We start from the raw sequence: 27,254 nt of genomic DNA, 5'->3' as shown, positions 1-27,254 counted from the left end.
AGACTGATATTTCTGTCTCTCTCTCTCACCCTCCTTCTCTCACTAATATCAACAGATAAAAATATGAAAAAAATAACGAGCCCTTTTCAAAATCGCTTTAAAACTCACCATACATTTAAAATACTATACTGTGAATTTTACACCAAGAAATCATTACAAAACAAATTACATCATATCTGAAAATACAAATGTTACAGTATTTGACTTACCACAGACTCCTCAAGTGAATGGGTTAAATGAATATTGTTTATATATTCTTGTCCCTTCTCTTCTAACAGATATTTACACCTGAACAAGAATGTTAAATTTTAGTATCTTTAAAGTGTATGATGTAACCTCCATCATCTTAATTCCATTAACTTGCTTTTCAGTATTTCTAAGGAGCTGGAAAAATAAAGCCTTACTCAATTCCCAATCCAACTGTCACTTTATCTTTTGTTATGCTACTTATGCTGATGATACAGCAGAAACTATCAACTTTAGAACTTTAAACTTTTAAGCAACTCATTAAATTAGCACCTTAACATTAAGAAAAGTTTTAAATAATCTTAACAAGGTTTAGAGGATTAACCAGTTGTGCATTTAAAAGGAATTCTTTAGGCTTTCAATATTTCCTTTAAAGGCTGTTTAAGGTTGAGATTTATGGCCCTGGCTGGTTGGCTCAGTGGTAGAGCGTCGGCCTGGTGTGCAGGAGTCTCGGGTTCGATTCCCGGCCAGGGCACACAGGAGAAGCGCCCATCTGCTTCTCCACCCCTCCCCCTCTCCTTCCTCTCTCTCTTCCTCTCCCGCAGCCGAGGCTCCACTGGAGCAAAGTTTGCCTGGGCGCTGAGGATGGCTCTGTGGCCTCTGCCTCAGGCACTAGACTGGCTCTGATTGCGGCAGAGCGACGCCCCAAGATGGGCAGAGCATCGCCCCCTGGTGGGCGTGCCGGGTGGATCCCAGTCAGGCGCATGCAGGAGTCTGTCTGACTGCCTCCCTGTTTCCAACTTTGGAAAAATACAGGAAAAAAAAAAAGATTGAGATTTATTTGCAAATGATCATTCTGACGTTTTTTAAGTTGGACTATTTTGTAGATCAAAAATGCGTATCAGTCCTGTATCTGTTACTCTATTTTAAAGAGGCAAAATGGCAAAAAGACATTTAAAGTATGTCATCATCATTCTAAGATGCCAATGACTATACAAAACATGATTATTTTATGTACCGTTGATGCCAATTAAATTATGACCCACCACCAGACGTGTGCTGATTTCAGAGATCTGAAAATAAAAAATTGTGTGTCTCAGAATCAGGGAGATACAGTAATATTTGCTAGGGGTTGTGCTGGGTTCTTAAGGCATCTCCTTGGCAATGTGAACTCTCTTGTGCCCATCCTGAAAGAGCCTACTTCCAACAACTAAAGTATACATTCCGAATGAGTTGTTTAGAAGAGGAATCATCTGAATGTCAAAATATATTACACAAGCAATAACACCTTCATCACCAGAGATGGCTTAGGTAGTTTTATTTTATTCCTATAAAGTAGGTGACCCCATTTTTGTAAACCTGGTGTGAATTTCAAGCCAGGGAAAGGCAAAAATAGTTGAGGTGAAAAGTTGTTCAAGTCTGCCTAGTGCATAGTGTCCAGGTCGGCTGTTCCTGCACGGCCAGTTAAATACCTTACCCTGGGTACCACTTGGCATGCTGCTCCCAAGGCTCCTCACTGGGCTTCCAATCCGTTAGCCCTCCTCCACAGTGGAAGCATTTTACTTTATCACCTTCACCTAAGAAAACACACAAGTAAAAATACATGTATTTTGTGCAATTACAAGCTTACAGAAAAACACCTTTTTTAACGCCATAAAATTAAGCATTTTTAAATTTATATAAAAATCTCAAGCTTAAGATATTCAAATTCACACCTAAGTAACAGATTTGATCTTTTTAAAAAAAAATATTTTTATTTTGGAGAGAGAGAGAGAGAGAGAGAGACAGAGAGAGAGAGAGAGAAGGGGGGAGTAGTAGGAAGCATCAACTCCCATATGTGCCTTGATAGGGCAAGCCCAGGGTTTTGAACCGGCGACCTCGGCATTCCAGGTCGACGCTTGATCCACTGTGCCACCACAGGTCAGGCCAACAGATTTGATCATTTGATGAGAAAATACACATTAAATTCACTGATTCACAACCTGAGGTATTTACAGGAGGCAAAAATAAAATTACCCAATTTCCATGCAGAAAATTACAATTGTTATGTTCTTTTTTTTTTCCTTTTTGTATTTTTCCGAAGCTGGAAAAAGGGAGGCAGTCAGACTCCCGCATGCACCCGACTGGGATCCACCTGGCATGCCCACCAGGGGGCGATGCTCTGCCCATCTTGGGGCATCGCTCTGCCGCAATCAGAGCCATTCTAGCGCCTAAGGCAGAGGCCACAGAGCCATCCTCAGTGCCCGGGCAAACTCTGCTCCAGTGGAGCCTTGGCTGTGGGAGGGGAAGAGAGAGACAGAGAGGAAGGAGAGGGGGAGGGGTGGAGAAGCAGATGGGCGCTTCTCCTGTGTGCCCTGGCCGGGAATCGAACCCAGGACTCCTGCACACCAGGCCGACGCTCTACCACTGAGCCAACCGGCCAGGGCCTATAATTGTTATGTTCTTTTTTAACATATGTCATTGGGGCCATCAATGATTTTTTCAAACTGTGAAACTTTACTAAAGTTTAATGCATAATGAAATTATATGATGTTTCTTTAAGGTTATAGCTACATGACACTAAAACCTTCTAGATTGTTAATATATGATAGTATGTAAATAAAATATTAAAATAATTGATATTTTGTATCTGGCACTACTCAATCCTAAAGTAAATGGATCAGATATATAGATATAATGGTATTATTTTTCTGAGTATCACTGGAAGCCATAATGGCTCTTCCTAACATTGCTACTGTAGTCCCATTTGAAGCAATAAAGCATCACATGGGTAGCTTTCAAATATGTAATCTCTGCACAAAAAGCAGATATCAATTTTAGTATCAGCCAAACTAAACTCTTTATTAACTCTTAAGAAGTGTAGAAACAATGCATGTAATATATGTACTGAGCACACAGAGTAGGCACTCAATAAATTAAGAGTCAGTATTACTATCAGATCCATTCTTTTAGCAGGGATACCTATCAGCTTTTGCATGTCACCTTTCTCAAAAAAAACAAAAAACCAAAACAACCCAATTACATGAAAATAAACATGACTCACAACATAGCAGTTTTTTTCATATAACTTCAGTGGCTACATTACCTATTCAACATAAGAGTTAACAGAATAATAGTGATATAATCATGCCAGCCTACACCTAAATATTTACCAGTTCATGGGCTAAAGGAATCTACTTTTTAGGAGCCATGGGGTAGTCGGAAAGTTATTTATTAGCCTGCTTTTATAATAAAGTTTACCTAAAGCATAAAATCCAGCTCTTGCAAGCTGCTCCTTGTTAACAGAGTACATCCACGTCCCAAAAGTAATGATCCGTGCTTCATAATCTGCCATGGCTGGGTTTCTTGGAGCATTTGTTGAATTTGGGAAATTCCTATCAGAACTCAGAGTATCAGATTCACTTCGAATATTAACATTCCGTCCCAAAACAAAGAAGCAATTAGGAAAGTGTCGCCTGTGTTCTGACCATGCACGATCACAAGGTTCCCAATTTTTCAGTTTTCCACCACAACAAAAGCACTGCACTTGATCATCGATACCTGTATAGTAGAGCCCAGCACTCGCTAACTCTCTTGGGGTTAAGTGCGCATAGTCTGGCCAGTTCTGAAATGACTTTAACCTAGCTTCTTCACTGTACATGGCAGGGTTTCTCGGGTATATGGTGTCAGATAAATCTACAACCTGTCCCGTTCTCAAAAGATAGTCTGCATGAGTCTCAGACGGCCTGTCTAAAACAAAATGATTTCTGTTTTCCAGCAAGTTTTCAGCTTTGTACTGACCATTTTGGAGACCAGAATTTGTAGGTTGTGCAGCATTATTTTCAAAATTAAAGGCATTGATAAATCTGCAATTTGGGGATACTTTCCTGTGTCTTCCAACTGCTGAGTCTCCATATTGCCACCTATCTACTGCTGCGTGACAGCTAAAGCACCGCACGGTGTCCCCTTCCCCAGTATAGAGGAAACCGGCTCGCGCAAGCGTCGATGCTGAAACAGGGCTACTACTGGGAAAATGAGCAAAAGTTTTTAATCTATTAAACTCTTCTACAAATTCTTCTTCCTTATCGATGTCTGCAGGTACACAAGTTTTAGATCCTCCAAAACAGTTAAAGGTCATCTTCTCTTGAAAATAGGACTTGTCCAACTTTTCTAAAAAGAGAATATTACATTAGGAAATCCAAAATTTGAAACATAGGCAATCACTTTTGATATTAGGAACTAAGAAATTACTTAGTGATGACATAAAAGTAATTACATAATCTCTAAGAAAGCTTCTAATTCTAAATACTAAATAAAGTTCTACAGCACCACATGATTCAAGCCATAAAGTAAAAACTAGCATTTTTGCGAACTCTTTAAGAGGAAAGTAGTATTTAAGCAAGTAGAACAGAACTATTCATTTTAAGTACTTATTCGACATAAATATAGAAACTGTGATGCAGAATATATTAAAATTAACCATGTAAAACTTAATTAGGAAAAACATGAGAGCATAAAATATGCAGAATCTTGAAGTCTATGCATAATTGTTATAATGGGTCATTATGTAGTCAAGGCATCAAAGTTCAGTTTCTACAATTTAAAAAAAATGTTCAGAATGCCAATGAATTAATTTTTAATATTTCTTTACTTTTTTGCTTAACAAAAGACAAGTTATTCACAATATTGGTTCCAACAGGTTCTTTAAGAACATCAAAAGTTTCCAATTTTCATGCATAAACAAGGAGGCCAGTTTTGATTCGGAACTGGATCATTTCAGATATATATAATACTGCCCTCTAGAGAGTGGCTCAGGAGGAATACTTAGTATGCAGAGTTACTTTTGAAATCATCTTTCTGTGGCCAAGAAACAATCTGTTCAAATGTAAGAGGTAATACTGCAGCCTGATCAGTGGTGGCAGTGGATAGAGCATCACCCTGGGATGTTAATGGCCCAGTTTTGAAACCCAGAGGTCACAGGCTAGAGCCCTGCAGACAAGGCATGTCATGAGAAGCAATCAATGAACAACCAAAGTGATGCAGCTATGAGTTGATGCTTTTCATCTCCCTTCCTGTCTCTCCCCCATTTCCCTCCCTCTTCTCTCTCTCTCTCTCAAAAAACAAACAAAAAAACCCACCCCAAAACAAAAAGTAATACTGCAGCCTCATTAGAGCTGCCAAACTATAGCTGTGTAATAGTTAACCCAAATGAAAAAACTAAAAGGAACTAGTTGGGTTACGAGAAGGATGGCCAGTTATTTATTCTCCCAATGTGGACATGTTTGAAAGTAAAAATCGACGTTACTATTAATTACCTTTGGGACAACAGGCATAAATCAGGCTTGCCTGGCCTCAGGCAATGCTGATTCTACAGAATCTCACATAGTTCCTAACATGGTACTCTGCATATGCTTGTCACATGCAAAATAAAGAACGGTCACAATGACAGTCTGTATTTCATATGTACACTGATTTCTTAGGAGGAGTAACCAGCTCTTTTGGCATTATGTCTTGGAACATCACCCCTCTTAGGTAATGTTCAACACAAGGCTCCTGTCTTGCAGGCTGGCAATGGGCATCAATTTTTCTTGGCCTTGTCAACTTACTATGGTATTAATTCCCATATACCTCAAGAGCTAAATTACAACTGCACAAAACAATTTTTGGAGGACAGTTTCCATGACTTTTGATTATTGTTTCTCAGAAACCTGAAAACATTCTGACACTAGCTTCAAGGCTCTTTGTTGAATCAACATAAAACAGATGCCAAAAGTCAAGATTCAAAGAAACCAAGGCTGGGTGATGGGCTAATGAGATAAATTCTAACAGGGATATGTACAAAGTCTTACATTCTAATTTTAAAAAACTTAAAGCAACATCAGGCTGCATTAATGTCCAGATGTGCAACATTCAGGACAATTCAGCTACACCCTGCATGTATTTTACGTTCTGCACAAACTTTAGAAAGGACATTAACAAAGTGTCAACTCCCTAAAGAGCAACCAAGGATGATGAAAATGGTGTCTTATGAGGAGTAGCTGGAAGAGCTGAGAGTATTTATCTCAAAGGGAAAATAACTATAAGGGGGGAATGGAGAATAGGGTAATGATCTACCTTTAGATATCTAAAATGCTGTCATTTAGAAAAGGTTGAAGCTTGAGGGCAGAATTAAGGTCAAGAAATATAACTATAGTTTAGATTACACTGTTTTGAAAAGCAGATGTTTATTCAGAAGCACTCAACTGAACACCACATACACATAAACAGAGTGAGAGCTTTTGGAGAAGGGTGAGAAAACAAAAATACCAGAGAGGTTCAGAGTGAAAGGGAGAAAGGTGACTGACAAGACAGAAACCTTGGGTCTGGAGAAAGGCGCCAAAAGAAAGGGAGAGAGGACTTCAAAAAATAAATTAAGTGGAATGAAGGTACAGAAGATATTTAGAAAATAAGTCTGCCTAGAGTACAGAATTGTGAATACAGAAGAAAATGAGGTATGAATATTGCAGAAGGGCGATAAAAAGGCTTTTTGGATGTGAAAAGATCTGAATGCAATAAAGCATGCTGAGACAATTGAAGGCTTCTTTGTGAAAGCATAGCAGGGTTTGTACTGGGCAAGCAGAAAGATAAGGTACAGAGAAAAGAGTCAAACAAAGCTTTGATACACAGGGGCGAGGCAGTCTGAAATCTTGAGGGCAACAGTGTTTGAGGAGAATGGCACTATGGAAGCAAACCCTGACAAAAAAAAGGACCAGCAAACAGTGGTGCACATTTGTATGAGGGGTATGGAAGATTGCAAGATGTGAGATGTGTTTAAAATATGCATATACATATACATGCAGTATATGTATAGCCTAGTCAACGAGGTAAAGACAGCCAAGGGCAGACGCCAAGGAGGGGAGGTTGACTGCTAATCTAGAGAAAATGTGGGAATGTGGGCAGCTGGAGAACAGAGAAAACACATACAGAAGAGCCATCTACCTGGTATCTGCATATGATACAAAAGTTTCTATTTCTCTGGGTTTTTATTATCAAATACACAAAATACAAGCTATTTTAACACAGAAAAGGATATAAAATAGAATGTACATTAGACTGCCAATGCATGAAAATATACACTCACAGCCAAGACCTGGAAGGTAATTTTTAATAAGTGGATAAAATATGCTAAGGTGGCAGAGATTACAGGTGATTTTCTCCAGAATGTCTTTAATAATATTTTCACTTCCTGTCTCTCAGGATGGCACCTCTGACCTGGGCCAGGAACCCAGTTATGTGGGAGGCAGCCAAGAGCAAGGAAGTGTGTGGGCTAGCTGCCTCACAGCCCTCCACAGGGGCTCTCCACAGTGGCCCTGTGGCCAGCACCGCAGAGAGAGGGAGGGTAGAAAGGAGTTGTCTCCACCTGCCACCAATGAGCCCTGAGAAGCTTAGTGGAGCTCAGCATTGGCACCCACATCACCAATGCAGGTGCATCTGGTGAGTTGTGGGCTCCTGGGCTGTGTCTACCTAGTGCTCCTGAGGGACAGCCCCACACGCAGTATGACAGTGGCTGCAGGGGCCTCTGGGGGGAAAGAGCACATTTGGCACTGAATTTTGTTGGGTTTTGCTAGAAAGAACAAAACTTAGACATTTTGAGGAGTTTTATGGATTACTGCAACATGTTCATAAAATAATGTTGACATTTTAGTAGGCTATGCAGACCTCCAGGGAACCTTAATACCTATAAATAATGATAATTACAGCCAATCCACTGCTTAGGATTTTTATACAAAAGGAAGAAACACAATTGTGCCTTTGGTACAAACATGCTCATGAAGAAGTAAATTGTTTTAAGCAACGCACTATGTTCTGTCAACCAAAGAAAAAAGCCACATCCAGTCACTGGTATGCCCCAAGACTTTACATCTGTCTTCAATTACAGATGTGGATATTCACCCAGAAACTCATCATAGAGTTAAGGAAGATATCACATGGCTTAGAGAAGGTCCCAGGGATCTCTTTGATATTCTGACTTGTTCCAGGAGGTCTGCTCGCAGTAGAAGTCTATTGGCTCTTAATGATGAAGTTTTAGAGTTAATTATATAGCCCTGGCCAGGTAGGTCAGTTGGTTAGTCCGGTTCCGACACACGAAGCTTGCGGGGTTCAGTTCCCGGTCAGAACACAGAAGAATCAACCAACGAATACATAAATAAATAGAACAACAAATCGATGTTTCTCTCTCTCTATCCCTTCCTCTCTAAAATCAATCAATACACAAAAGTTTAAAAGAAGTTTATGCTACAGAAAAACTCAGGGAAGAGTTTTGATCAAGTAAAAGACATAATTATTGCAAAAAGCTGCAACCTAACCATAACAGCAAGCCAAGCCAAGAGAATAACGTTTGGAACAGTAGGACTCTGGCAGCTCCAGCCAACTTCCTGATAACAGCCTTCTAGGCTGTTTACAGCAGATTGAACCAAACATTAAGCCAAAGAATAAGACAGTGATGAAGATAACATTCTTACTGAGGATAACGCTGTGCCACAGAAGACTCCTAAAGCTGTCCCTATTACCAAAGGCTTTGGAATGGTTGATGCAAGTAGAACAAACTCAGTTTTGAGTCTGGACAGAACAGCTTTTTTTTATTTCTTTTAATTAACCGAGTTTACCATCCCCAGCAAGTGCACAAACAGAGAATCTGAAACACATGTTCCAGATCAAAACTCTTAGAATAAGGAACAATTATAACATCAGGAAACCATTGTTTGAATGTTTTCTGACCCAGGATGTCACAGGACTTGTAAATTTGGCTAGTTTAAGAGCATTTAAACGCTGATCCAATGACCTGGAATAGGCATGAGAACAATAATGTTCCAAGTTAAGTTAAAATGTTACGTAAAAATAAACAGAAACAGAAAGTAGATTAGTGGTTGCCTAAGGCTGGGGGAAGAGGGAAAATGGGGAGCAACTACAAATGGTTATTGAATTTCTTTTTGGAGTAATGAAAGTATTCTAAATTAGGTTGTTGTGATGCTTGCACAACTCTGTGAATACAGTAAAAACCACTAAACTGTACATTTTCAAAATAATTTTATGGTATATGAAATATATCTCGATAAAGCTGTCTAAATGTTATTAAAATAATAGTTTGGTAATTGTTAGTATACACTCTGATGAATCAGAGGTCATTTTAAGTCTAACATAAAGGGACCTTTGCTAATGAAGTTATCTGCTTTTGATATGGAAAAACAGATGTTACAAGTACATTTTCAGAACTATGTGAGAGTCCTAAATCATTTGTTTGAAGTAGTTAAATATTTAACCTGTTGCAAAGATCCCAGTTAAGTTTTCCTTTAACTACATTCTTTACATTCTAATGTGAAGTCTGATTCTATCTCTTGTGGGACTCTGAGGACCTCAGTTCTCTGTTCCCAGTATTTAATCTCTTAATGTCGTTCTTCTGTTGCTAATTGTTGCAAATTACAGTATTTTCCAAAATGTATATAACTTTTAAGAAATCAAACCAGTTGGCTGTTTTTAAAAGTTCCTTTCCATATTATGGAGCACTGAAGCTAGATGTTCACAAATTATGAAATTCTGTGGCAGCTTTTCACATTATTGTCTGTCCATCCTATAGCTTATGTATTTATAAACTAATTCCAAATATGCATCATTTATTTTAAAGTGCAGTTAATTTCATTGACCCTGGTAATATGAAACCCTCTCCTTTAATTCTTAACCTCATCCCCAATCTCCTTGGAAAACATCCCTTTTGTTTTAGGTGGGTATGTCTATATGTTGGTGTGCTTTTGAGCTAATGTATTCAAGCAGAAGCGGAGACTGTTTTGGATACAAAATGAACTTACATTAAAAGATTTTCACACACAAGACAAATCTGTGCACTTTTTTTATACAAAGGCTTTGGATTTTCTTCAGTGAGATTATTTTAGAAACACCACCTACACTTTAGGAAAAAGACGTACCGACCATTCGACAGGTAGCATTTATCCCTAATGTTTTCATTAGGCTATTTTCCACACATCCACTTAGAACAAGGAAGGGTAAGGCTGCAGGCATTTATTCTTTGCCTATTCTTTCATATTTATCATTTCACAATGTACGTGAGCACTACAGTATGCGTGTATATAGAAGCTAAGAATATTATAAATTATATTAATTCCTTATGGTTTATGGGTAATTCCCTTCAAAGGTATTCATTAATTTTATGGTAGGGCTAGTATGGTTGCCTTAAGAACAGTTGTATGCTATTAAAAACAATGAAACATCACTTAACCAGGTGGTGGTACAGTGGCTAGAATGTCAGACTGGGATGCAGAGGACCCAGGTTCGAAATCCCAAGGTTGTAGATTGAGTGCGGGCTCATCCGGTTTGAACATGGGCTCGCTGGCTTGAGCCCAAGGTTACTGGCTTGAGCAAGGGGTCACTCGTTCTGCTTTAGCCCCCCCCCATCAAGGCATATATAAAAAAGCAATCAATGAACAACTAAGGTGTCGTAATGAAGAACTTATGCTTCTCATCTCTCTCCCTTCCTGTCTGTATGTCCCTGTCTCTGTCACTGTCAAAATAACAACAATAAAAAATGAAAAATCAAACGATTCTATTTTAAGGGATAACTTTTCTAAATGGTAAAAAAAAAATGAATAGTCTTAGTAGAAAAAAACAACAACCCTCTAATGTTAAAGCAATAGAAAAACACACATGCAGAGAAATATTTTTATGATATAATAACACTATATTAGTCAGAAATGTATTTTAATATTAAATTTTCTAATAAAAATCTGCATTACTTGAAATAAAAGTTAACAGAAAAAAATTTAAGCTAGAGAGAGGGACAGATAGAAAGAAAACGAGAGAGATGTGAAACATCAATTCTTTGTTGTGGCTCCTTAGTTATTCACTGATTGCTTTCTCGTATGTGCCTTGATGGGGGGGTGGGGCAGGCTACAGCAGAGCGAGTGACCCCATGCTCAAGCAGCGACCTTGGGCTTCAAACCAGAGACCTTTGGGCTCAAGCCAGCGACCAAGGGGTCATGTCTATGATCCCACACTCAAGCCAGCAAATCAGCACGCAAGCTGGTGAGCCAGTGCTCAAGCTAGTGATCTCAGGGTTTCGAACCTGGGTCTTCTGCATCCCAGTCTGATGCTCTATCCACTGTACTACCGCTTGGTCAGGCGAAAAAACATTTCTAAGTAACTATATCAATGTGGCACAGTACAAAGGGAATTAAATGATTGTTATGAGATGAACTGTGTCCCCCTCAAAAAGATTTGTTGAAGTCCTAACCAGCAGTTGGGAATATGACCTTAACTGAAAAGAGGGTCTGGCCCTGGCCAGTTGGCTCAGTGGTAGAGTGTTGGCCTGGCATGTGGATGTCCCTGGTTCGATTTCTGGTCAGGGCACAAAGGAGAAGCAACCACCTGCTTCTCCACCCCTCCCTCTCCTCTCTCTCTCTGTCTCTTTCTACTCCTGCAATCATGGCTCAATTGGTTCGAGAACACTGGCCAAGGGTACTGAGGATGCCTCAGTAGCCTCTACCTCAGGTGCTAAAAATAGCTCAGTTGTGAGCATGGTCCTAGATAGAGGTTGCTGGGTTAAATCCTGGTCAGGGAACATGTGGGAGACTATCTCTGTGTCTCCCCCTCTCACTGGAAAAGAAGGAAATGAATGAATGAATGAATGAATGAATGAATAAAAAAGAGGGTCTTTTGCTCTGGCTGGGTATCTCCGATGGTTAGAGAGCACTGACCCCAAAGCACAGAGGTTGGTGGTTTAATCACCGGTCAGGGCACATACAGGAACAGCTTGATGTTCTGGTCTCCCCCTCTCTGCCCCTTTTTCTCTATCTAAAATCAATAAATAATTTTAAGAGTTAAAAATTAAATAAAAGAGGGTCTGAGGAATGAAATAGGTTCTCCCAGAGCCTTCAGGGATAGCATGGCCCTGTCAACATCTTAATTTCAAAATTTCTGTCTCCAGCACTATTAGAAAAAAAAATTCTGTTGTTTTAAAACCATACAGTTTATGGTACTTTGTTATGGCAGCCTGAAGAAACTAATACAATGTTAAAAATATGAAAAGAATTATGCAAGCAATATAACCCTATGAGCTCTGAGTGTAGTACTACTATCATGCTGACTGAAACATTATGTAATTATGTAATCAAATAAAGGCATCAGTTCAAAACACAGAAAACGGTTGTTTTACAATCTCATCTATGACATTTTTGCTGATTCTTCAACTCAAAACCCCAGGAGAATGACTACACTTTGTGTCCTCATGTATCCTCTACAAAATTTGCTGCTGACCCAAGTACAGTAGAGGATGACTTAATAATTTCTGCAAGTGTGTATATGTGTGTGCCTCTATATACATATGTGGTTAGAATGAAGGTCCTTCAGGACAGCGCTATGTTCGATCACATTGTATTTCCAATGCCTAAAGCAATGCACGACACACAGTAGCGCTTAATAAATATCGGGCAAAAGAACAACTGTTGAACCACCTTTGTCAGGCTACTGCTGTTATTATTCCGCATCCCAACCACCACCTCTCCTGGACTCCTGAAATCACTGGAAGTACTAAAAATTGTTAATACACCATAGTGCCCAGGAAATGGAACCAAAATAGGAAATACACGCATACCATGTAAACAGTCTAATTCTTCAATGATAAAAACCCATACTAAAATCATATTCCAAAATATTACAGGATTCATACATTTTTTTTTAATTTTATTTATTCATTTTTAGAGAGGAGAGAGAGAGGGAGAGAGAGAGACAAAAAGGGAGAGAAAGAAGAGAGACAGAGAGAGAGAAGAGGGGAGGAGCTGGAAGCATCAACTTCCATATATGCCTTGACCAGGCAAGCCCAGGGTTTCGAACTGGCGACCTCAGCATTTCCAGGTCGATGCTTTATCCACTGCGCCACCACAGGTCAGGCTCATACATTTTTTTCATAGTAACACCATAAAAATTTTATATGTATGAACCAAAAAACACTCTTGTATTTTAAAATTTATCTTAAGATTCTCTCTCTGCTCAAATACTACAAGATTTTCTCATCAATAGCTTTTTCTTCTATAGAAGATCCAGCACAGAGATCTTGTCAGATAAGCAGCATTCTCCCTGACCCAATGTAGGTCAATCCCTCTTTCAGTTATTTTATAGTATTAGCCAGTTAGCTCCCTGTTTAGAAATAGCATTTTGTTTACAGTGCTGGCAAATGTATCATAGTATAAAAAGCTGAATTTTTTTTAAAAAAATGGAATATCATTTTTTAAATTCAGCTTTTATACTACGATACATTTACGTAAGAAATCAGTTTAGTCAAATTGTTCATTTATACTATACTGAAATTCTTTAAATCATGAAGCAGGTTTTCTTTTAAGTTAAATGGTTAATAAAATATTTTTTTAAAATCCCTGATTTTTATTATTATTTTTTTACAGGGACAGAGAGAGTCAGAGAGAGGGATAGATAGGGACAGACAAACAGGAACGGAGAGAGATGAGAAGCATCAATTATCAATTTTTCATTGCGACACCTTAGTTGTTCACTGATTGTTTTCTCATATGTACCTTGACCATGATACCAAGTAACCCCTTGCTCAAGCCAGGGACCTTGAGTCCAAGCTGGTGAGCTTTTGCTCAAACCAGATGAGCCCGCGCTCAAGCTGGCAACCTCGGGGTCTCAAACCTGGGTCCTCCTGCATCCCAGTCCGATGCTCTATCCACTGTGCCATCGCCTGGTCAGGCAATAAAATATTTTTGAGGTTAATTACATTCAACCAAATTAAAAGTTCTTTCCCTAAATTTAAGCACTAGAGCCATTCAAATAACTGAATGGCATTAATGAGCATTTAGCCCATAAACTCAGTCAAGAACATAAGCTTACTAATACTGCTGTATACAATGTATGTTTGCTCTTGAAAGCTACTTCTGTTAATACCCGAAAGGGCACACTGAGAACCAACAAAAGGAACGCCAATTACAGGTTCTACACTTAATTTAGAAAGTCATAGTAATATTTGAATTTGAGGACATATCTCCAATCTTTGACAAAACTACTCCTAACAATTCACTCCACAGGTTCAGTTCAGTCAGAATAAACACACAGTAAGGCACTTCCTCATCTATTCAACAGATTATGAGACTGTGTTCTCTTAAAAGAATGTTTTACATGAAGAATACACAGGTTTTGGGGTCAAGAATTCACTTAAGCCTGACTGGTGCTGGTGCAGTAAACAGAGCATCAACCTGGGATGCTGAGGTCCCAGGGTCAAAACCCTGAGGCTGCCAGCTTGAGTGTGCGGTCACTGGCTTGAACGTGGGATCATCAACATGATCCCATGGTTCCTGGCTTCAGCAAGTGGTCACTGGCTCAGCTGCAGCCCCCCTCTGCCCCTATCAAGGCACATATGAGAAGCAATCAATGAATAACTAAAGTGATGCAACTGTGACTTGAAGCTTCTCATCTTTCTCCTTCCCTGTCTGTTGTTCTCAAAGGAAAAAGAAAAAGAAAAATCCTACTACCTAGGCTGTGAACACTTTAAGAAAATTTTCTGTGTGCAGGTGCATGTGCACATTATAAATATTTCTGAAGGGGATTTATTTTACATGGTATTTTATAACTTGCTTTTTCATTTAATAATATATAATAAACATCTTCCCACATCAATTTTTTATATGAATTAGAAACATTATTTTAAATAGATGAAAACTACCTGGCTGTATAAATATATCATAACCTCAGCAAAGCCATACTGCTGAACATTAATTTTAGATGTATATTAAAAGAGAAAATACCCCCATTACAAACAATTCAAGTACAAAAGTTGCATCCATTCCACCCCTGTACCTTAAACCTCTGGTTCCCTTCCTAGAAGCAATCACTCTTACCAGTTTTCTGTGTATTCCTCCAGAGACGGTCTATGAATATAAATAAAAGCATGTATGAGCACTCTTAAAAACAAATGTTAACATATTCTATATACAGATGTGAACCTTCACTGATGAACATTTAGAAAGCTAGCAATATTTTACTATTATACTTTTGTATATTATTGTATAAAAACTAATTTTAAATAATTTAAAAATTTTAATGTTTATCTTTATTGATTTTAAAGAGAGGAAGGGAGAGAATATGAGAAAGAGAGGAGGAAGAAAGGGAGGGAGGGAGGGAGGGAGGGAGGAAGGAGGCAGAAAGTGGAATAAAAGGAAAGAGGGAGGGAGAAGGAGAGTGGGGGGAGAGAGGGGGAGAGAGTGGGAGAGGGGGAGAGAGAGGAGGGAGAGAGAGAAGGGAGAGGGAGAGAGGGAGAGGGAGGGAGAGAGAAGGAGAGAAAAAGAGAGGGAGAGAGGGACAGAAAGAGAGAGAGAGAGGGAAGGAGGGAGAAAGAGAGACGGAGAGAGAGACACAGGAGTATCACTCTGCTTCTGTATGTGCCCTGACCAGGGATCAAACTGGCAACTTCTGTTCTTCAGGATGATGCTATAACCAACCGAGCTATCCGGCCAGGGCAAAAAAACTATGTATTTTTTTATTATAAAAAAATGTTAAAAAAAATGTTGGCATGGATATCCTAGCTAAATCTGTTTATGTTATTATTTGCTTTAAAAAAATTTTTTTTTTTCATTTTTATTTTTTTACAGGGACAGAGAGAGAGAGTCAGAGAGAGGGATAGATAGGGTCAGACAGACAAGAATGGAGATGAGAAGCATCAATCATCAGTTTTTCGTTGTGACACCATAGTTGTTCATTGACTGCTTTCTCATATGTGCCATGACCGCGGGCCTTCAGCAGACCGAGTAACCCCCCGCTCGAGCCAGTGACCTTGGGTCCATGCTAGTGAGCTTTGCTCAAACCAGATGAGCCCATGCTCAAGCTAGCTATCCCGGGGTCTCGAACCTGGGTTCTTCCGCATCCCAGTCCGAAGCTCTATCCACCGCCTGGTCAGGCATTATTTGCTTTTAACACTAATATAAAATGGTCTCAATAGGAGTGTGTCCTATCACCACCTTCTTTTAATCTATCAAGAAGCTTGAAAACACAAATCTGTAAGAAAAAAATAAACACCTCAATAGGAAACAGGCAAATTTACAAATGCAAATACTAACGGTCAACAAACATGTAGAAAAATTTAAAATCTCATTAGTAATAAAAAAAACCTAAAAGATAACATTTTTGTCTAGTTTGGCAGAGATCACCATTACGACCAACAATAAAAATTCAGCAGTGGGGAAGGTACGGGAAAACAGGCACTCTTGGAGAAACTAAAAATCTGTATGCCACTTGATTGGTGGTGGCACAGTGGGTTAGGCATTGACCTGGAATGCTCAGTTTGCTGGTTCGAAACCCTGGGCTTACCCAGTCAAGGCACATACGAGAAGCAACTGCGAATTGGTACTTCCTGTTCCTCCTCCTCCACCTTTCTCTCTCTCTCTCTCTCCTCTAAAATCAATAAATAATATCTTTAAAAAAATTGTACATCTTTTCTAGAGGGTAGTCTGGTAATATATTCTAAAAGTCCTAAATATACAATTGTCTTTTGAACAAGCAAATCTTTAACTCTAAGGAAATGATCAGGAACGATTTAAAAAAGTGGTATATATAAGGATGTTCAATCTAGTTCTACTTTAAAAACAAAAAAAAATCAATGTTCAAGAAAAGAGGACAGGTCCTGGCCAGTTGGCTCAGTGGTGGAGCGTCGGCCTGGTGTGCGGAAGTCCCAGGTTCGATTCCCGGACAGGGCACACAGGAGAGGTGCCCATCTGCTTCTCCACCCCCTCCCCCTCTCCTTCCTCTCTGTCTCTCTTCCCCTCCCACAGTCGAGGCTCCATTGGAGCAAAAAGATGGCCCGGGCGCTGGGGATGGCTCGTTGGCCTCTGCTCCAGGCACTAGAATGGCTCTGGTCTCCACGGAGCCACGCCCCGGATGGGCGGAGCATCACCCCCTGGTGGGCGTGCCGGGTGGATCCTGGTCCGGCGCATGCGGGAGTCTGTCTGACTGCCTCCCCGTTTCCAGCTTCAGAAAAAAAAATACAAAAAAGAAAAAGAAAAAAGGACAACACCTGTTATGTGGATACAAGGCAGCCATTAAAAGTCAGGTTGCAGAAGAGTACTAAAGGACATGGACATATGTTCGTGAGATTCTATTAAGTGAAAAAAGTTGGTTACAAAATAATATTGCATAGTATAATCCCAATAATAAAAATACAGATATATATAAATAAAGATTTAGGCTGAATTATATGTTAAAATTCTACTGTGGCAGTGAGATTATTGATTTTATTTTCTTCCTGCTTCTTAATTTTCTAAAAGTTATCCAGCAATTACACTAGGTTCTAATCAAAAGAAACAAGCAGGTGGGCTCTTGATGAGCAGGTCCTTATGCAATCCTGTCCAGAAGACTGGGGGTGTCAGCTGGCTATTTTCCATGTAACAGTGCTTCCTTCATCTGTGAAAACATTGTCCCAGTAATTATCAACAGAGGGCCTAGTATTACAAAGTTTTGGCTTTGTAAGATAATTTTTTAAATCACAACAGGAAGAGGGAAGAATATGTTCTTGGTCTTTGTTTTTACCTACTGTGAGAATTTTTGCCAGTCTGCTACTCTGTAATATCACTGTTAGATAACTGCCTCTGAGGAACCCTGATGAGAAAAAGAGAAATCGTAAACTGTTGCCAACATTGCCAATCATCAGATTATAAAAACAAAACCAAACCAAACCAGAGGGATACAGTCAACTCTTAGGAAGAAAGCAGTACTAAGGTCATGTCCACAGTGGTTGGCCAGAACAAATGTCTTCTGGTCCGTTGCTTGGGTGGCTGTCTCACCAGCAGAGAGGGCTGAGAAACACAGGTAATACCTGATTAAGACTTACTGTAATAATAACTTGAGTTGAAAATAAAAGAACTTTGTTGAAAAATGTTTCTGAGTGATGTCTATTGTTGGAGTTCTGAACTGTTCACTCACTGATTTGTAAAAATAATTTGGGGCCTAGTAAGAAGAAAAGAGCCTCCCCGATCTTTAGCCAAAATTTTTTCTAAAGTAATTTTTACTAAAGGGCAGCTCAAATTAATACAATGAAAAGGAAAATCATTATATTTTATAGATACTCAGAAACAAAACTTGTTCACCATAACTATGTTTGTGCTCAACATCTTAAAGAAATCACTCTTAAGGAAACTAAACTAAATTATAAAGAAGTTAAATGATTTGACCAAGGCCATACATTTGATCAGTGAGTGGCACAGAAATGGAGCTTAATCTACTTGGTATTCGTCAAGGTAACTTATCCTGACACAATGATTAGGAGGTAGTACTGAAAAATCAGATGGTTCAAGTGTCATGATGAGGTTCTTTTAATGGGAAGTAGGTGTAAAGCCACCATCACAGCCACCTGATCTGTGCAGGTTCACATTAGATTCGGACAGACGGTAATGAAACAAGGGAGCCAAGAACTGGTGGGCCAAACTTTAATCCTAGTTTGCACCCAGCAGGCAAGAAATATACACAAGTGGGAAAGCACTTCCCTTTCCATTCAGGGCTCCCAAAGCCACTGACTCATCCGAGTTTCCCTAGAATCAAAGGTTTGTACCTCACCAGCCTTATTCACCTCTGTTCCCCATTTTCTCTCTGCACAAACTCTGTATACTGGCTTCTCCTCTGCAATGTTAATTTCAGGAACGGAGAGTGAGAGCCCCTAGTCTCCCTTATTTTATAGTGTAGAAATTAAAGCCTTTAAGCTAGTATACAAATAAGGAAGTCTCTGATACAAAGCCACTTCTCTGAGGCATAAATTGGATTCCTCATGAGAGTGTACCATCCCACATCATGAAACAGTCAAGGGTATGGGGAAAAGTTAAGTGTTGAGATCTTAGTATTAAAAGGGTAGGAAAGGCTTAGTCTTAAAACTGAGCCTTAGGCTAAGAGGACCCTGCCTGCTTACAGCCTGGCCCCCACACCCAATGCAAACTACAAGCTAGCAAACATATACATCATATTTGCAAACTTATTTGACCCACAGTAGGGATACCAGATATTTCTCAGAATTAAGTATTCTCTTCCATGATCATGCTGGGATCTCAGACAAGTATTAAAACAAGTTCTTTTTACTTTATAAAGAGGGAGAGGGGGAGGGAGAAGATAAGGAGAGAGGGAAGGAGGGAGAGAGGGAAGGAGGGGGAGAGAGAGAGAGAGAGGAGAGAAAAGAGGAGAGGAGAGGAGAGAGAGGAGGGAGAGGAAGAAGAGAGGGAGGGAGAGGGAGAGAGGGAAAGAGAAGAAGCAGAGAGAGGAGAGGAAGGAGAGAGAGGAGGGAGAGGTGGGAGAGGGAAAGGAAGGAGAGAGGGAGAGGGAGGGGGAGAGAGGGAAGAAGCAGAGAGAGAGGAGAGAAAAGAAAGAGAGGAGGGAGAGAGGGAAGGAGAGAAAGAAGAGAGAGAGAGGAGGGAGAGGAAGGAGAGGAAGGAGAGGAAGGAGAGAGGGAGGGAGGGGGAGAGAAGGAAAGAGAGGGAGGGGAGAGGGAAAAAGGAAGGAGAGAGAGGAGGGAGAGAAGGGAGAGGAGGGATAGAAAGGAGAGGGAAGGAGGGGAAGAGAGGAGAGAGAGGAGGGAGAGGAAGGAGAGAGGGAGGGAGGGGGAGAGAGGGAAGGAGAGGAAGGAGAGAGAGAGGAGGGAAAGGAGGAAGAGGAGGGAGAGGAAGGAGGGAGGGAGGGGGAGAGAGGGAAGGAGAGGAAGGAGAGATGGAGGGAGGGAGAGAGAGAGAGAGGGAGAGGAGGGAGAGGAAGGAGAGAGGGAGGGAAAGAAACACAGATCTGTTGTTCCACTTATTCCATTTATTTATGCATTCATTGATTGATTCTTGTTTGTACCCTGATTGGGGATTGAACCTGAAATCCTGGCATATCTGGACAATGTTCTAACAAACCAAGCTAACCAGCCAGGGCCTGAAACAAGTACTTTTTCCTCAGTAAAAATATTTATTTCTATCTGACAGCCACTCTGCTGCCCATATGTAAACATTTAATAGTTTTGTCTTCATTCTTGGTTTGAATAAAAAAAGAAGACACAAAGTAAACTTTGCCACAGTGACTACAAGTCAAATGCATACAATATACAAGTGCCCATGTGTTCTAAACACTGATCTACACATTTTCATTTCTCTTTTTCCCAACATTTTAGCTACATGAAAATAAAGTCTCGAATCTATTGAAATATGCTGAATTGAAACTAAAAACTCCTAATCCTATTTGTTTTAACATATGGTCAAAATTTAAGCATAAACTTGTGATTCCTCCACAGCCCATCTCTTTTCTTTTCACTGGTACTTTTGAAAATAACTAAAATATGCAAAGTGATTTTTTTTTACATTTTTAAAATTTTTTTAATTTTATTTATTCATTTTAGAGAGGAGAGAGACAGAGAGAGAGAAAGGAGAGAGAGACAAGGCAGAGGAGCTGGAAGCATCAACTCCCATATGTGCCTTGACCAGGCAAGCCCAGGGTTTCAAACCGGCGACCTCAGCATTTCCAGGTCGACGCTTTATCCACTGCGCCACCACAGGTCAGGTGTGTTTTAAAATTTATAATATTTTCATGAGTGGTATCTAATTTAACCTATACAATATATCCTAACCCCCATATGAAATATAGGGAAACTGTGGTTTTCTGACTGGTTGTTACTCATCAAAGATCGCATGACCAGTAATTAACAGTGAAAAATCAAACCCTGTGATTATGACCAATATTGGTCTAAGGAAATTACTATAAGAATTATTAGCAAAAGGAGTAGTCCGGTGACCTAACAGAAAATGTTAGGCTCCTTGCCCTTTCAAGGGTTGAAAAATTAGCTGGAGCCATAGAAAGGTAGACTGCATAGCAATATATGCTGAGAGGCTTCTGATTTTGAGGTCAACAAAATTATTACAGGAGTAAGTATAAAAGTTCAAACAATATATAAGTATTTATAGATATACCGGGGAATGCACAGTGGCACCAGCTTTGCTCCCAGATTAGGAAATCAGCCTTAACTCACTCAGTTTAACCTGTCTGACCAGCTGAGTTCGAGCCATTCCCAGTCTATACAGGTGAGGGGAAGAACTCCAAAAGATGCCTTTTGAAATATTATTTTAACCTGGTTATTTAAAAAAAAAAATGAAAGACTTAGAAAGAATCTTTGGCCCTCCCCCTGCAGCCTAAAGGAATTCAGATAGGAGCTATCACCTCAGTACCATACAATCCAAGTGTGGCAAAGAGGAGGCTGCCAAGTCTGGGGACTCCCCATTAGTTCTGGGTGGCATGGCAAGAATTTCTTTTTTATTTTATTTATTCATTTTTAGAGAGGAGAGAGAGAGGGAGAGAGAGAGACAGAGAGGGAGAGAGGAGGGGGGGAGGAGCTGGAAGCATCAACTCCCATATGTGCCTTGACCAGGCAAGCCCAGGGTTTCGAACTGGCGACCTCAGTGTTCCAGGTCAGTGCTTTATCGATTGCGTCACCACAGGGCAGCCCCTTCCTCTCCTTAGTCCAAAATGGCATATAACCCTCAACTCCCTGATTAATCCTGGGGTCCCATATTCTTACAGAGTCCCCAAATGTACACACAGTGTGGGGCAAAAGTAGGGTTACAGTTGTGAGCACACACAATACTTACTCTTATGTTATTAATTATTGTATTACTTTCCATGTGAACAACTGTAAACCTACTTTTTCCAGCCCTGTATGTAATAAATCTGGTTATTTTCTCTTGTTAATGTTGCATGTAAATTTGATTATTAAACCAGCCAGAAGAACTTAGAAGCGTAGGAGGAAATTATTTTTCCCCCTACACAGGTAAATCTCACTTTCACCATGACCCAGATCCTTGAAAACACATTATAAAAGCAGATCAGGTTAAGTGAATCACATGCATCCTTAACAAAGGCTGGGTACCAATCATACAAAAATCAAATTCCAGAATGTATCAAACAGCAGAGCTACAACTATAACGCTATTAAAAATAATAAAAGTCCATGCAAGTCCTACAAAATGGACATAAATAGGCTTTTATCACACAAAGGACAACCTGCTACTAAGTTATACAGAGCAGATAAAACATGTAACTTTTCAAAATTTTTATTTATTGATTTTAGAGAAAGGGGAGAGAGAGAGAAAGAGAGAGAGAGAGAAAGGTGGGGGGCAGGAGCGGGAAGCATCAACCTGTAGTAGTTGCTTCTCACATGTGCCTTGACAGGGCAAGCCAGGGGTTTTGATCCAGCGACCTCAGTGTTTCAGGTCCAAGATTTGATATACTGAATGTTAATTTATCCACTGCGCCACCACAGGCCAGGCAAACATGGAAGTCTGGCCTCATATTCTGTTTTGCTTAATTTCTCAGAACGTAGAAAGGCCTTTCTTTTGAATTATCTGGAGGGTCTGGGAAGTTGATTTTTTTTTCCTTTCATCAAATACTTTTCTTTGTAATAAGCAGGAGTACTCAGTCAACAATTTTTTTCTTAAACAGGTACCTACTTACTACCTGTCAATCTGTCAGTACATTGATATTAAAGTTCAGCTCCAAAGAGAAGGTGCTTCAGGTGTGTTACTTGGGTTCTCTCAGCCTGAAAACTATTTTCCTAAAGTGCTAGCTCAACATTTTTCATTTTCGCTCCTAAATTTATTCAAAAATACCAACTTGGTTAATTTTTTTTTTAGAAACATTCTTTTTTTTATTTTTATTTATTCATTTTAGAGAGGAGAGACAGAGAGAGAGACAGAGAGAGGAGAGAGAGATGGGGGGAGGAGCTGGAAGCATCAACTCCCATATGTGCCTTGACCAGGCAAGCCCAGGGTTTCAAACCGGCGACCTCAGCATTTCCAGGTCGACGCTTTATCCACTGCACCACCACCGGTCAGGCCCCAACTTGGTTAATTTTGATCAAAGCAATACCATCCAGAAGTATGTTTAAGAGATCTTCATCGTTTGAAATACAGCATGCAACGGAAGGAAAGCATGAGCAATGCAATCAGAGAAATCTGGATTCAAACCCTACCTTTGCAACTTTATAGCTATTTGGACTTTGGCCAAGTTATTGAACACTTCCAAGTTTCCACAGATTTTTTCTCCTTTGTACTATGATAATCCCAGAGTATCAAACTCAGAAGCCCAGCTTCTCCCTCTACAACCTATTATACACCCACCCTACAAAATGAAACTAAATAGGTCAGCATTTAACACCGTAATGATACGTGTATTACGTACACTTCCAACAAATTAAAGTATTTAGCATGAGAAATTTTAAAATACATGAAAATGCAAACCATAAATTATTAAGAAGTGCATCTCCACCTTGTTCTTTGAGATATTTATTTCAAATAGTTTTGGGATTGTTAATGGGTTTTTCTCCTTGATAAAATCTGACATAATCAGTTTTTTTTAAAAACTCTCATAATGGGTTTTGAATCTTTGAATCAACTAGTTCAAACCTGTAACTCTACAGATGAAGGAAATGGGGCACAGAATATGCTGATTGAATAAAAACTCTATTTTGAAAGACTTCATGACAGAGAAAATATTCAATAGAATGTTGACAGAAAAAGAATTAAAACAATCTATATACAATATAATCCTAAATAAAAAAGAGCATGTAAATATAAAAGAATGTTATACTTAATTATTCTCTATATATTATCCTGAATCTCATAAATTTTCTATAATAAACATATTTCTTTTATAATAGATAATATTCCAAATACTTCTTATAGTTGTAATTAGTTGGAATAAACATATGAAAAAAGAATTACCGAGTACTAAGGTTCAGTGATTTGCTCACAATTGCACAGATAGATGGAAACAAATCCAAGAACCCAGGTACCCAAGTCAGGGTTCTTTCCACCTACCACATGGCCTCTAGGATACAAAACGAGCATTTGTTCAATTCACTAGCAACTCTTTATTTTACCACTGTTTTTGTCTCCTCAAGTCTACTCACACAATGACCTTAAACAGCATTACAGATAACATTCTTAATACTATTACTAGATTAGACCAGAGATTAAGTTTGAAAATTGACAGCTTATGAATAATCTTCCAATCTCAAAATAACAAGGAACCCTGCATTCAGTACAATGACTGGCATAGAGTAGGTGCTCAACAAATGTTTTTGTTACATGAAAGCAGTTTTTTCTTGTTAGCACTAGCTGCCAAACTTGAATATGAGACCAAACAAAAATAGTGAAATGTATCATTTCATATTTGGGGTTCTCTAAGCATTTATAATATCAACAAAGGACTCACTAAACAAATTAATGTTTACAACAAATGTAAGGGGAATATTTCTGTTAACTAAAATATTTCAAGCACTACACAAATTAATGGTGCGTTAATTTCAGTAATTCTTATCTACTGAAAAGGGTCTGACTAACCTTTAGTCACCATTCCTTTGCCTAGTTGGAGTCATCAAATACACTAAAAAAGCAATAAAATTGCAGGCACATTATAAGAGGCACTGGACTGGCACTTAGATCATAGTCCACGATCTGCTAATAATCAGATATATAACCTTGGGCAATTCAAATTTTCTTGAGTCTTTACTAACCTATTCATAAAAACAAAAGAGCTGAACTACTAATCACCAGGGAACTTTCCAGTCTTAATTTTTAAATGATTCTTATCCACGGATTCTACATTCATATTTTTTTCATTGTTATCAAATTTGATATACTGAATGTTAATTTGTTACATTATTTGATAATCAAACACTTAGCACATTTTCAGGTAAGTTTATTAACCAATGTCACCCCAATAAATTCAACAGAAAAGTTTTTTTAAAAATTTAGTACATTTTGTAAAAATATTTGAAGACTAGTATAACATATATAATTTTTAGCATCTCGCATTAGGAACAATAGGAGAGAACTAAGGAAGAAACGTGAGCATGCTTTGCCAGCTGGGCTGACACGAACCACACTGGGTTTTACAATACAACCACTGACACATAAGAAACAAAAAACCCGAACCACTAATACATAAATACATGTATGTATATAAATATCTATATATACCATTGATATACACTTATTTATATTTATATACATATGTGTGTAAACTTTAAAACTTGTTTTTAAATTATAAAATCAATATTATTGTAGAAATTCAAACTGTATATTAGACCACATGCGAAGTACAAAGTAAAAAGCCTCCCCCTCCTCTATAACATTTTTGTGTATTTTTCAAGAAGTTACTTGAGCATACTCAAGTATACATATGTGCCTGTGTGCATGTATAAATCTTTTAAACCTAATTTTTTACCACTTCTTGTATGATGAGAAAATGTCTTAAGCACCGGCTTCATGAGCATGTTAAAACACTAAGCAGAAGCAGAGTTGTATGTCACAAAAGTGGTGTGTGCTTCAGAAATGTGCACTGAATTGAATACATCTTGCTTGGAGGCTATGTGCAGTTGCACAGAAAGAGCGGTTAGCAGGAAGCCAGACAACCTGGGTTCTAATTTAAGTAGTTGAGTCGACTCAGGCGAGCCATGAAATCTTCCTGTGGCTTAGTTACTGCTTTTGTAAACGGTTGGGTCAAGATCCCTTCAAACTCTAAAATGTAATAATTCTAAGATGGCCGTCTGCAACAGTGTTCTCTTGAACTGGTTGCAACAAATGTTAAAGTATTAAGAGGATACTATAGCGACCTCGTCTTACCAAAGTAAATGTCGACGTGTTGTTAACAATCAGGGTATAGTTGTGACAGAACTAGTAATATAACTATATTGGAAAGCAAAGTAGCAGATTATAAAAAAAGTTTTTACAAAGCTTTGATTGACGGCTTCCTCTTTTTGGGGGGGGGGGGGGGGGAGGGCCCTGGCTTAGTTTCAGTAACAATTAGTCCTTCTGCCCGAAAAAAAAATTAAATATTTCGGAGTTAAAGTAATGAAACTGAAAATTAGACTAAATTTTGTTTTACTTACAGAATATGCTGGGGAGGTGACTAGGGCAGCAAAGGTTGGAAAGAATTACTAGCTAATTTCCTCTTCCGGAAGCTCTTGGCTCCCATTCTCTCTGCTTCACACGCCCTCGCCCCACACACTCCACCCAGCTCCATACTTGCCAGTCATCAGCTGGGAGTTGCGGGGGGGAGGGGTCCCTTTCATCACCAAAAAAAAAGTTCTTTGACTCTATTTACCTTAAAGGTCATGAGGTTCAGGCTGGCACCCACCCGCCCACGCTTTACTGCCGGGTCTGGAAACCTGGCCCAGGAGCCCCGGGCAGGCCGCCGCCACCGCCAGACAGGGGCGGCCTTCCCGCCTTCCCGCCTTCCCGCTCCGCGCGGGCCCGGCGGGGGGAGGGGAGCGGAGAGAAGAAAGGGGGAGGAGGAGGAGGAAGCCCGTGCGGGCAGTACCCACCGCGCCAGGAGAGCCTGCCCGGATCACCCGCGGCGCCCCGTGCGGTCCCGAGGGGAGGGTCCGGGGGGAGGGGCGGCCAGGCCCCAATCTGGAAACGCCAGCTCCGCTCGCGGCCGCGGGCCTGAAAGGAAACGGAAGTCTCTCCGTCTCCCTCCCTCGCACCCACCAGGCCGTCCGGCCCCCAGAGGAACCCCGAGGGCCTCAAAGAGGCACCGGACAAAGTCCGCCCGTCTCCCCGCCGCGGCCCCGCGCTGGGCCCCCCGCGGCCTCCTCCCCGTCACCCCCGCCGGAGGCCAGCCTCCCGCCCTGCAAAGCCCCTCCTTCTTCGCCCTCCGCCATTTTCGAACTTACCCCTAGGGCCCAGGTGTCCCTCCCGGAGCGCTGGGCCCAGCCGGGGCACCGCCGAGGTGCCCCCACTTGCCCATGAGGGAAGGGGACAGCCGGGACACGCGAAGCCCTTCCCCCCCCACCCCCCAAGTTGGAAACCAGAACCTGAAGGAGTGGGCGCGCATGCGCTGTGAGCGCCGCACAGTCCCCGCCCCCCAGCTCAAGCATTTCCTCCTTTTAGCCTCGAAGTGCTTTTTTTCCCACGGATTTTACCTGCTGGATTCTGGGGTTGAGTAGAGAAGTAGAAGTTAAAGGATAAAACGAGAAGAGACCGAACATGTTGAGTTCATACTATAGACCAGGTACACTGCTAGCCACAACGTGTTCTT

At 40.1% G+C, this 27,254-nt stretch overlaps 1 protein-coding gene and 1 pseudogene across 1 annotated transcript in view; one reads left to right on the top strand and one right to left on the bottom strand.

Annotated features, from left to right (window-relative positions):
• XIAP (X-linked inhibitor of apoptosis) overlaps window positions 1–27,020 on the bottom strand; it is a 42,380-nt gene extending 15,360 nt beyond the window's left edge. Inside the window, exons 1-5 of the mRNA XM_066357903.1 lie at window positions 26,890–27,020; window positions 26,539–26,659; window positions 3,427–4,335; window positions 1,664–1,763; window positions 210–288 (exon numbers count right to left, since the gene is read on the bottom strand). Coding sequence (XP_066214000.1) covers window positions 210–288; window positions 1,664–1,763; window positions 3,427–4,303 — 1,056 coding nt within the window. The 5' untranslated portion in view covers window positions 4,304–4,335; window positions 26,539–26,659; window positions 26,890–27,020. The remainder of the gene's footprint in view (window positions 1–209; window positions 289–1,663; window positions 1,764–3,426; window positions 4,336–26,538; window positions 26,660–26,889) is intronic.
• Window positions 6,885–8,356, top strand: LOC136386001 (partitioning defective 6 homolog beta pseudogene; annotated as a pseudogene).
• Window positions 27,021–27,254: the final 234 nt, after the last annotated feature.

The sequence above is a fragment of the Saccopteryx leptura genome, chromosome X, assembly GCF_036850995.1.
Source record: "Saccopteryx leptura isolate mSacLep1 chromosome X, mSacLep1_pri_phased_curated, whole genome shotgun sequence".
Lineage (NCBI taxonomy): Eukaryota > Metazoa > Chordata > Mammalia > Chiroptera > Emballonuridae > Saccopteryx > Saccopteryx leptura.
Note: the sequence above shows the minus strand (reverse complement) of the source record. Positions and strands in the feature narration are given on the sequence as shown.